Source organism: Alligator mississippiensis, chromosome 3, assembly GCF_030867095.1.
Source record: "Alligator mississippiensis isolate rAllMis1 chromosome 3, rAllMis1, whole genome shotgun sequence".
Lineage (NCBI taxonomy): Eukaryota > Metazoa > Chordata > Crocodylia > Alligatoridae > Alligator > Alligator mississippiensis.
Genome location: NC_081826.1, coordinates 121,964,525 through 121,976,627, shown reverse-complemented (window position 1 = coordinate 121,976,627; position 12,103 = coordinate 121,964,525). Strand labels below are relative to the sequence as shown.

General features: G+C 41.7%; 1 protein-coding gene across 3 annotated transcripts in view; it reads left to right on the top strand.

Moving 5' to 3' along the window:
* LOC102561097 (enoyl-CoA delta isomerase 2) overlaps window positions 1-10,383 on the top strand; it is a 31,881-nt gene extending 21,498 nt beyond the window's left edge. For 2 of the 3 annotated variants that reach the window (XM_014606974.3, XM_019490604.2), the window contains exons 6-10: window positions 1,074-1,176; window positions 2,532-2,652; window positions 6,421-6,510; window positions 7,902-8,045; window positions 9,783-10,383. In XM_014606974.3, the coding sequence (XP_014462460.2) occupies window positions 1,074-1,176; window positions 2,532-2,652; window positions 6,421-6,510; window positions 7,902-8,045; window positions 9,783-9,938 (614 nt within the window). In that variant the 3' untranslated portion in view covers window positions 9,939-10,383. Of the gene's footprint in view, window positions 1-1,073; window positions 1,177-2,531; window positions 2,653-6,420; window positions 6,511-7,901; window positions 8,046-9,782 lie in introns of those variants that run through there. The other variant, XM_059724350.1, reaches the window with a different exon arrangement.
* The last annotated feature ends 1,720 nt before the right edge of the window (window positions 10,384-12,103 follow it).

Here is a 12,103-nt window from a genome sequence, read left to right as displayed (position 1 = left end):
GAGAAGCAGCTTGCAGGTATGCCAGGGGGGCAGTTAGGAGTCACATGACCTACAGGGGCTGGGCTGTCAGGCCATAAGCCCAGAGCTGGAGCTGGCCAAGCAGTCTAGCACTGAGAGCCATGGAGAGAGGGGCTTCTGGGCAGCAGGGCTCCAGGTTAATATCTGAGCCGGGGTAAACAACTCTGGTGGTTTGTGGAAGGGACTAAGGGAAAATAAGTAGGGGCCAGAGGGCCCAAAGAGAGAACAGAGGGCCGAGGGAACAGGAAGGACCAGGGTGCCCATACATCTCCATGGCCTAGGAGTAAGGCCAAGGCTCAGGAAGGGCCACAGCTGGAGACTGGCAGGACTTGAGAGCCCAGCCTAGGTGCGGGGTCATGGTCTAAGAAGAAGGACCAAAGGCCAGGAGGGCCACAGCTGGAAACTGAGGGAGCCAAAGTGCCCATAGCCCACAGAGAGGATGAACAGAACCCACAGGGAAGTTACGATTTGATCAAGATGTGTGACATCAGCGAGACATGGGCCTGGATATTGGGGAGGACAGAGTCCCTTAAGGCGATGAGCACAGACACCTGTGTTCATGAGTGAGAGACCAAGCTTTGCAGAGCCCTGGGGCAGCCTCCCTTTTCCTAAAAAATAACTATAACACAGCATGGCAGGCAAAGGAAAAGGGAGATTGCCCAAAGAGAGTGAAGTCGATTAGGGTTGAGCAGGCATGGCAACCCCTGGCGTGAAACCCTGTTGCACTACCCATGAAATACAATTCTCAGATGTCAAAGACAGTAGACCAGGTCAGTTCTTATGCACTTGGGACAACTCTTTTGCCTTCTCACCCATACATTAAGTATTATTTTGTGTTTCCCTTTGTTGTCTCTTCTGATTTCTGTAGTTCATTTTGCTATATATATCAAAACAAATACTGTTCCTTTAAGAATGTGAAAAAAGTACATGTTTTTGTAAGCTTAATAGCATAAAGTAGTTGCTTCAAAATTAAACATTTTTATAAACAAGAAAGTGCCTGTTTCTTAATTTTTCTGCACTCAGACATTTTTGATATGTATTTATGTTGTTCACAGGAAATGGGGATTATTACTGTAGTGGAAACGACCTGACTGGCTTTATCAGTATCAAACCCAGTGAAATAGAGAAGATGACAAAATATGGTGGATCACTATTAGAGTAAGATTTATTTTCTTATCATATATGTATATAATACTATAAAAGCTAGATGATTGTTACCTGCATTAGTCCTAGCTCCCACATGCAAGGGGCCCAGGAACAGCAGGCACAGTAGTTAAATATAGTAGGAGATCACTGCCTCAAAGTTTACAGTGTATACAGACAAGACAGAGTGAGAGAATTACTCACAAGCTACAGATAAGGAAATGATGCTAGGTTAGTAGTCGAAACATTTGTTAGTACAGTAACTTGAGTTAGGGTTATGATTTTTAACTACACTTTTATACTGGTGTAAGACTTTATACCCAAAGTCTTAGTGTTGACATATTTAGGCTGACAAAGTGTTTTTGTCAGTTTAGTTTATGCCAATTTCTCTGAACAAAACAACTATGATAACAAAGCACTCTTTGTTAAATTGTCTCTTCACTTATAGAGGCTTGTTTACCTACAATGGCAGGCCTAGTCAGTCCTACAAAAATTTAAACGCCCTGCCAAGGTTTCAGGGAAAATGTATGTGAGGGCCAAGATGGGAACCCAGATATTAGTCCCAATCTACTGCCTTAACCATAGGATCATACTTTCTCACAGTCTACTGAACCGGGATAAATTTATGGTCTAAAGAGCTTAGTACACTTAGGGCATGTCTACACGTGCAATGAATGCAGAGTAATAAACTCTGGAGTTTATTGCCATTTGCACGTGTGCCTGGCTTTGTAGCATGTTGAGCCGAGTTGGAACAGCCCCAGCTGACAGGAGACCCCAGGGGTCAATTTGTCAATCCTGGGGATGCTCCCCCTGGTTCAGCGTGCTGTGGAGGGGCTGACTGGGGCACAAGGGTGCTTCAGCATGGGGCTAGCTGGCATGCAGCCCCCTTACTGAAGCACCCTCATGTCCCAACCAGCCTGGTCAGTATCTATATGTGCACTGCTGTGGAATAAATTTATTTTCTCCAACCTAATCGGGGTACATGTGTAGGTGCTGAGATGTTTACTGTGCAGCTAATTAGTCAGCTGCTCAGTAAAGGTCTCATGTAGATGTGCCCTGAAAGAAAATATAGTACAAGACAAGCAGAGCTGATCTTTTGGCAGGAATATTTCTTGGAAGAGGCAGAACTGTTTTTTGAGGGACAGTGACCTGTATGATACCTAAAGATGAACTGCAAGAAAATGGCTTTGTCCTGCAGCTCTCACTTAGGTAAGATCCAGGGAGATCAGTTTCCCCTTAGCTGACAACTGCAAAATCTAGAAAAATGTCATTCCTTTCAACAGTGTGTAGTAATTACTATATAGGAAATTTGGCACAAGAGAAGTCTAAAAGGTGACATAACATCAAGTTCTTTTCCTCCCTATATCCAGAGACTTTGTCAACCATTTTATTGACTTTCCTAAACCACTGATTGCAGTGGTGAATGGTCCAGCTGTTGGAGTCTCTGCAACTATCTTGGGGCTGTTCGACATTGTATATGCTACTGACAGGGTAAGCAAGGTGATCTCAATCGAGTATTTGTCAGTTCTGTCTATATTGAACAATTTGTCTCAGTGTAACAGACCACAGTTATGTGCAGCTGCTTGTCTGCATGCAGCACCACTACTTCAGGAATTGGCACTAGTGTAGCTATATTTATTTAGCAATGTGTAAAAGTAACTAAGACTGCTGGGTTCTTGGTTGTAGTCGTGTTGGTCTAAGGACATTAGGCAGGCAAGGTTCTTTGGGTAAAGGTGATATCTTTTATTAGACCAACAAAATAGTTGGGGAAAAGTTCTTTGCAAGCTTTTGGGTACAAACACCCTTCATCAGGCATAGGGAGACTCTGCAGAGTCTGACGAAGGGTGTTTGTACCCAAAAGCTTGCAAAGAACTTTTTCCCAACTATTTAGTTGGTCTAATAAAAGATATTACATCTACCGAAAGAACCTTGCCTAACTAAGACTAGTCTTTTGAATAAAGCCATCAAGACCAGTGGGCACGGGTTAAGAAATTGCTATTACGCTTTTTGTCACAGTTAACAGAAGTGAAATGTTTTGACCAAGTAAAGCTGTTGTGAAAAGATAAAATCAAATCCACTATAAAATGGGAGTACAGTAATTTTATTTATTTATTTTTTAACCAAAGGTGTACTTAAACTTTTGTAGCAGCTTTTTCTTTTCAGCACAGGTTCCTTTTTAAGAAATCTTGTTAAACTTACTGTAAAAAAAGACATACTAAAGCTTGATGTAAAATCCATAGGTGATATGTTACTTCCTATTTTGTGCACTATCTGGGCATATATCAAGCAATACCAGTACAGACAATTACACTGTAATTGTTAACATTTGTACATGTCGTTTGCAAATAAAGGGAAGAGCTCCTTCTGCTCTATTTGGGTCTCTTGAGGCCTCACCTAGAGTACGGTGTCTACTTTTGGGCACCACAGTTCAAGAAAGATGTGAGCAGATGGAAGAGAGTTCAACAAAGAGTCTGAATAAGAGTGCAGGGTAATACAAATAATTAGAAGCCTGGAAAACATGACTTATGAGGAAAGACTGATAACTAGGATGATTTTGAGCAAGAGAAGACTGGGGAGGGAGATTTGATAGTCCTGAAATAGCTGGAGGGTACTTAAAACAGGATGGAGACAGACTGTTCTCTCTGGTTGCATGGGGAGAACTTGGAGCAATGGTCTTAAACTGCAACAGGGGAAATTTAGGTTGGATGAGCCATACGCAGGTCCACTAGAAAGCACTGTTTGAGGTGAATGAGATCCAAAGCTAACAAAATATTCTTTAATGTGAAAAAATGCTTATTTGCATTTACATGGCTACCATTTTCATTATGGTCCTCTATTAACAGAGCCACGTCACATTACTTGGGCTTGGAAAAGCTAGACAAATCCACATTATTTTAAAATAAAAATCTCAGTCTTAAGTATTTTTAGAAAGCGCTACTTTTTAGGTTAAAAAGTGACTTATAGTGGGTTGCTTTTTCTTTAAACTGCTTTGTCTGTGATTTATAGTATGAAACTTTTCCCCACGACTATGTTACATAGGATCATAGAAAAGTAGGGCTGTAAGGGACCTCATTAAGTCATCTAATGCAGCCCCCTTGTCAAGGCAGGATCACCCCTGACTAAACCATCCCAGCCAAGTATCTAACCTGCTCTTGAAAACTTCCGAAGATGGAGATTCCACAGTTTCTCTAAGTAGCTTGTTCCAATACTTGATCACCCTCAGAGTCAGAAAGTTCCTCCTACTCTCCAACCTACATTTACCCTGCTGAAGTTTGAGGCCATTGTTTCTAGTCCTGTCCCCTGTGGCCACAGAGAAAAACCCATTACCATCCTCTTTATAACGCCCCGCCCCTCGGTATCTGAAGTGTTATCAAATCCCTCCTCAGTCTTCTCTCCTCCAGACTAAGTACTCTTAATTTTTTCAGCCTTTCCTCATAAGTCTTGCCTCTCAGACCCTTAATCATTTTTGTTGCTGTGCACTGGACTCTTTCCAAACTATCACATCCTTCTTAAGGTGTGGAGCCTGAAACACAGTACTCCAGGCAAGACCTCACCAGTGCTCGGTACAGTGGAAGAGACATGTCCCTTGATTTGCAAGTGATGGCCATTGATTCAACCCAGTATGCTGTTGGGTTGGGGGGGGTTTTGGCAACAAGAGCACACTGTTGGCTCATATTCAGCTAGTGGTCTACTGTAACCCCATGTCTTTCTCTGAAGGACTGCAGCCTAGCCAGTCATTCCCCAGTCTGCATTTGTGCATGCAATTATTCCATCTCAGGTGCAGGACTTTGTACTTGCCCTTGTTGAATCTCAGCTGATTGTTTGCAGACTACTTATCCAATCTATCCAGGTCATTCTGGAGCCTAACTAATAGCTTACATAGCTGATGAGTCACTTTTCAATGTGTCCTTACTTGCCTTAAGCTATCTGTAGTTGTAGTAAGAGAAACTTGACAAGACCTGGGGGAGACTCTCAATTTGCAAATCCATTCATATTTTCGAAACAGAAAATGCTGAGTAATTGTATTTCTATCTGGATTTTGAGTTTGCCAGAACTCAAGCCCTGCAATTCAGTGTTTCTCCTGTTAATCATCTTTAAGTTGCAATTAGTTTAGTTGTTATATACAACATCTTACATCATACTTTTCCCATATATGTATTTAAAAAAAAAAGTTCAGTATCTTGACTGTCATGTGAACAAACAGTAGAATGAGAGTGATATTGCAGTGTAAAAGCTTTGGGCCTTTTTGATCAGTTACTATTTTAAAGCAGTTTTCTTGCACTCCAAAGTGATTTTTTAATATGTATTTGGGCTTTCTGGGAGACTATGCAACTTTTACATGGAAACATGCTGCACATGCTTAGTATTTTTGTTTTCAAGGGCTTTTGGTAGACCAGTTTCAGGCTGAATCCTCCATACTGTATAGCATGACAGTCCGACTTCTAACCCTCAGGGGCCACACCAGTGGGGATCTACACACTCTGCAGGCTATACTAGGTGAGGCAAGGGCCACTGGGCTATACAATGCGTGGATACTCCCCCCACCACACCTGATGCATTTTTTGCCTGTGTGGGCACCCTTTCTGCAACTGCTGCATGCTCCTTTTCCCTCCCACCTCCCCCTATCCTGCTGCTCCACTGGGTACCAGCAGCAGCAGCCACACATTGCATAGCTGCAATCCCCAACCCTATGCCTGGCCTTGGATTCACTCTCAGCTCCCCACACAACTTGCTGGGACAGAGGCAGGAAGCAGCATCTGGAGGAAGAAGGGGGAACCTGGAGACTGTGGCTGTGTTATAGCTGGAGCAATGTGGGGAGTGGCAGCTGGGCAGGAGCCTGGGGGCTACATTCACTAGCAGAACTGGGTCCCTAGTAGCTCTTAGATCATTGCCCTGAGGCTCCCATATGTGAGCTGATTAGGCTAATGAATTTAAAAGGTTCTCTGTCCACACTATGGTCAAACTTACGCTAGTAATAAGTGGATTTAAATGTGATTTCTGTCTGGTTATGCCAAGAACAGTGCTAGCCATCAGGGCTACAAGAACCATCAAAGCAGGCAATTTCATTTTGTTGTGGGATTGTGCTATTTTAACAAGGGCAGTTGTGTACCATGTTGCATTGTTTGAAGTCTATAAAGGAAGTGGGTCAGATTGATCTGCAGTGCAACTCTGTTCCAGGCAAGACTCTAGTCCTGGTTAAAAGTGACAGCTTTCAGATGCTGGATTCCTCATTCTAAAGATGAATTTACTTTTCAATAGGCCACGTTTCACACCCCATTTTCTGAGCTTGGTCAGAGCCCAGAAGGATGTTCCTCTTACCTATTTCCAAAGATCATGGGCTTAGGCAAGGTAAGACTGCAGGGACCGGTGTCTCAGTTACCTATCTATATTTATACCATTTTACTTATTGGTGCTACACCATGATACAGTATAACATCATGAATCTGGCATGCTTGGAACCGAGCACCTGCCAGAAATGTGAAAATTCCAGATTTTAGAAACTGGAGCGGCAGGCAGTCCTGGAGCAGCGGCTGCACGCAGAGCGGCGGCATGGGGTGGTGGATGGCAGCGGGAGCTGCCACTTGCAAGCTTCCCCCTCCAATGCTCTGGGACCGACTGCTGCTACTCCGTGATGGAATGTAGTTTTGTAAAGTGCCAAATTTTCAGTAATTCCAGATTTTTTATATCTGGATTTATGAAGTGATACTGTACAAGTAAGAGGGGTGACCACAAGAGTCACTGAAAAACAGCCTCTGTTGTACTTTGCACTCTGCAGTGTAGAATTTTCTTTTTCAACGATCAGGATAATAGTAAAACATTACCATAGGTACCAGAGTAGAGACACACAAGAAAGCTTAAAGAACAAGAACTAGATACTACCATATGGATGTAATAGTATTTTCTTTGCACAGTCTTGGTTCTGAGCCTTAAACGAGGGCCGCCATCTTTCCTTCAGCAATGTATGGGGCGGATTTCAGGCTGTCAAAGAGGCTACTACACTAGAGTGCCCCTCAGGATTCCTCAACAGACCTCTCTATCAGTCAGGGAGCAGCATTTGGAGGAGCCCTTGCCAACCCTGTGGAGGGAGCCAGGGGTTCAGTCCTTCCTCAGAATGTTGTTGTGAAGCAGCTTCTCCCTTCTTTCCAGGCTATCCCACACTACCTGTTAGCTCTGAGCTATTTTGTTATTCATCTGCCCCCCCTCCCTATATTTCACTCTGAATAAGAAAAGAAATTAAACAAAAAAGCTGGGATGGCCACATTTGGCATACCACACAATTTTCATTTTCTGGGTTTTAGAATTGCATAACTCTCTTTATCCTTTACTTGATTATTTCACAATGATGATCTTGGCAATATTTAAATCTGGTTTCTGTTATCTTTGTGTTAACATAACTGCCAGTGAGACTGTGTGCGCAAAAATATGCTGTAGGTTCTGTGTAGTCCATTGAACAGATAAAAAAGTTTATACATTCAGCAAATTATAGGCTGCCATTCCCCATTCTGGAGAATTTAGAATAACCAAGCAAACAATACTTTTGGCAATAGTTAATCTGAGGCACTAAATTCTCTGATTGCTCTGCCACCATCCATTGATGTTCTTCCAGAGAGGCAACCCTTTCCTGTGTGGCCACACCCGTTTCAGAGTCTAGACCTTTAATAGGCAAGACTCAAGCTTCCATTGTTTTTGTGAACATTGTGATTTATCAAATTGACCGCCTGTTTTTTCTTTACTTTTAGGCAAATGAGATGCTGCTTTTCAACAGGAAGCTGACTGCCCAGGAAGCGTGTGCTCGGGGACTCGTGACTGAGGTTTTCCCTGATCAAACTTTTCAGAAGGAAGTTTGGAGAAGGCTGAAAACTTTTGCAAGTTACCCCAAAAACGTTAGTATTTAAAAATCATGAATAGCCAGCTTAGAAGCAGGCAGTATCCTAGTCTGGTTATCAACAGGGTAAATATGCGTTTGATAGTCCAGCCTTCCCCTGTCCATGGGGTTTGGCTTTATGAGTAATGAAAACAATAAGCTTCATTCTAAATGATTCTCCTCTTTGGTAGCTCCGTGGTTCCCTTCAGGAACTAAACCATCATAGTTCTTCTATCAGGAACATCATTCTTTTATTCTGGTTAAAATCAGAAAGATATACTTCCCTCTAGTTCGTTTAAAATTAATGAGCTACATGCATTGCCCTTGGTTGCTAATTTCTTGTCCAGAGATTAAAGATATGTATTTAAACAGCCCTCGACTTTTCTTTTAAATAGCCCTAACATTTTCTCTACAAAAGCTGCCATTTAGGATGTTCCTCATATTAGAACAAAAGACATGCCACGCTGGGTCAGACCAGAGGTCCATCTAGCCCAGTACCCTGTACCTTGTACTATCACAGAGCGAATACTAAGGGGGAAGAATATTTATGCAGTGTCTGTCTAGACTGATGTGTCCCCTGCCCCTCCCCCTTACAGCATTTTAACTTCAGTGAGAGTTGTAGGTGCTTAGCACCTCTGGAAGAGAAGCAGTATGTGGTGCTTTAATTAAAATAGGAAGAATATTCTCAATTTGTATCCACTCTTACATCCCTGAAAAGAGAAAAATAAGGTGACCATATGTCTTGATTTAGCCAGGACAGTCCCAAATTTCAGAGGCCGGTCCCGGCTGTTGAGAATTGTAATGGGCATCCCAGAAACACAGGGGTGCAGGGTGCAGTCTGGCCAGAAGCCAGAGTGGCATAGAGTGCCTCGGAGGTACTGCTGCCTGCCCGCCTGAATGAATGTCCCGGATTTCCTTATGGTCAGCCTAAAAATAAAACATGTATGCAGCTCAGGTCTTTCTTGATTGTTCAAACATGCAGAAAACAAACTCATCTGAGACCAGAATCTCATAAATTATCAGCTGTTGGTATGTTTGAAACTGCAGGTAGCTCACCAACTTCCTAATTAAACATGCCCATCTGTATAGACTGAGCCCTCCCTTGACACATTCCTTTCTCTGCAACCATACCCAACTAAGGGTTTGTACAGAAGTACTCCATGCACGTTCTACAGTGCTGTAATTTAGAGCACTTTTTTATAGCACTATAAAATTACAGTGCTGTTAAACATGACAGAAGTACAGTGTGTGGAGGTGGGGGCTGTGAGCCTTCCTGCACTTTCCAGACTAGGAGGCAGGTAGGTAGTGCTCCACAGCCTCCTGGGGCTTCTTCACCGGTCAGAAATTTGACCAGTGTACAGAGGCTATTTAAAGCAATGTTGGTTGCTAAAGTGCTATAGAATACAGTGCTTCAAATTTAATACCTTATTTAACAAGTGTTAATTTAAAGCATTGTACCTATTTTAACGTGCTGTAAAGCCATGCACTTCTGTTAAGTCACGGCAATAAAGCACTTTAAATGGTGAAAAAAACCCAACTTCTATACACACCCTAAGTAGTTCTACCAGCGGTTGAAGTAGTAGCCTCTGTGTAAATTTCCCGCTGCAATCAAAAATGCTAATGATGATACCATTCAGCCTTAATACTGCATACTGAGTGTTTCTCTCTATTTTGCATTTTTGAACATCCAACTGAGAGAATGTCTAGGATTTGACTGCGTGTTCTTTAACCAAGGTGTTTTTTCCCTCCCTCTTAGTCATTGGCGCTGTCCAAGCAGTTAATACGAAATATGGAAAAAGAGAAACTGCACGCAGTTAACAGTCAAGAGTGTAAACTCCTCTGCGAAAGATGGCAATCTGATGAATTCATGAATGCTATTGTGAGCTTCTTTCAGAAAAAAGCAAAACTCTGATTTTCAACACAAAAAAATGAAACTCCTCTGAAGCAAGTCTGGTAATAGTCTTGATGAATCCTAGCAGTGCCTTTTTTGGTGTTACTGTATTGATTCAGATATAAACAATTTAATAAAACTGTATTTTAGCAACCTGTGGATTTTTTCTTTCTGTTGTCTGATATCCTATATTCAGACATGAATTTGTCATGCCAAACGCACTGGATCCTTTCACCTGGTTTGGCTGGGAAGGCATTCACTACTTTACATGCTGATATGATATCTCTGAATACAACTATGGCTGTCTGTCTTCCAATGAAGTCCACCGATTCAACAGTACCAAACCTTGATAACTCTTCCATAACTGACTGATGGTTATAGGATGCTAACTTGTTTCTTCTTATCCATCTAATGCAGGAAAGGAAAACTTATATAAATAGAAAATATTAAAATCTTCTGTTTACGAGTCTTGTTGTCTGGTGTTGCTTTCTAAAATGCCATCAATGGAAAAGGCCGTGTTATTTTAACATAATTTTGTGTGTTATCTTATTTTATTATGTTAATGTGAGAAGTTAATATGATATTATATGAGAAGTAATTCCAGACAATTCTGGTCTTGGTGTAAGTGCTTAATATAGAAACACTAGCTTTGAACTGGAAGGCAGAATATTAAGTTATTCTTAAACTTAATAGCACTAATGAGGAAATCTCTCTCTCCCACCTCGTGATGTATCTGGAGTAGGGATAATTTCTTGTTTCATAGAAATGCAGGACTGGAAGTTGTTCCAAGAAAGCTAATCTAGTGATTCTCAACCTGAGATATGCACTTTTCCTCCTTAGGGGAAACATTAGAGGAAGAAGTTGGCAAGCAGAAGGGAAAAGAAGAAGTGGAACAAGAGACCTGTACTACCTCTTAGGTGGTCTTAGACTTTATAGTGTGTTTTTACAAAAAGTATAACTCTCCATTATCCTTAGTACAAAATCGTAGGGGTCTACAACCCTCCATAAAACTGACAACCAATGATTTCATCTAACCCCTTGCACCATAGCAGGATCAAGTATATGTTTACAGTATCTCTGACAAATGTTTATCTAACATTTTTTTCAAAAACCTCCGGTGAAGGAGATTCCACAACGTACAAAGGTGAAGTCTGTTCTAGTGTTTCATCACCATAACTTTTCTTTAAAATTTAACTTAATTTCTTCTTGTCCATCTCCCAGTGTAGATAGGAAAACAATTTATCACTGTCCCTTTTGTGTACTGAAAAAAGTATCCCCTGGGTTTTTTTAGTATAAACAAACCAATCCCTTGAACCTCCATAAGAGTCCAATTTCTCTACATTCTTCTGAAAGTTCAGTGCCCAAAAACTACGTAAGACTAGCTGACACCTTCTAGTGCTGAGTACAGTGAAATAATCATCTCCCATCTTAAATATTGTGTTTTTTCAGTAGTGTCTCAATGATTCATTTAGTTTGTGATTCATTATCATTTCCTAGATCTGTTTCTTGTACTGCAGTCTAACCAGACCTACGGGAGTACATTTCTTTCAAGAAAACCACTCTCTCCAATCTCTCAGTTCTAATCCTCAAAGGGTATTTACAAAATACTTTTCACAGATGAGCCTATGAACTTCACTTCAACCTACAGGTTACAAAAAATCATGGACTAAATATGGACATTGGATTTATTTCACATTATAACCTGCCTAATATCTGACTCCCAAGGTACCTCTCCACTATTTACCAGCTACATTCATTCCCCCTCCCCACTCTCCAACCTGTCTCTCACCCATTGACTCCTGTATTTACATTTTCACTGACTGGCTTTCTTGCATGCATGCAAGCCTCTGGCATCTTTACAGGTTTCCCTCACTTTATGCTGTACATGCATTCCTGGAAAATGGTGCATAACTCTAATTCACATAAAGGGAACCCACTTTGCAACATAACTAGGGATATGTTCCAAGACCTTGACTGTACTGACCCCCAAGCCCATTTCTACCACTTTTACAAGACAATTTTGGTACTTGCCAACAGCAGACAGTACACATGAACACAGGGCACTATCATAATGGGGATGACAACTACAGAAACATTGCAGACAACGAGTGAAGAGCACAGATCCATGCAGGAGACTATATTTTGGTGCGCATCACTCCCACAATACACTTCACAAAGGCCTGTGC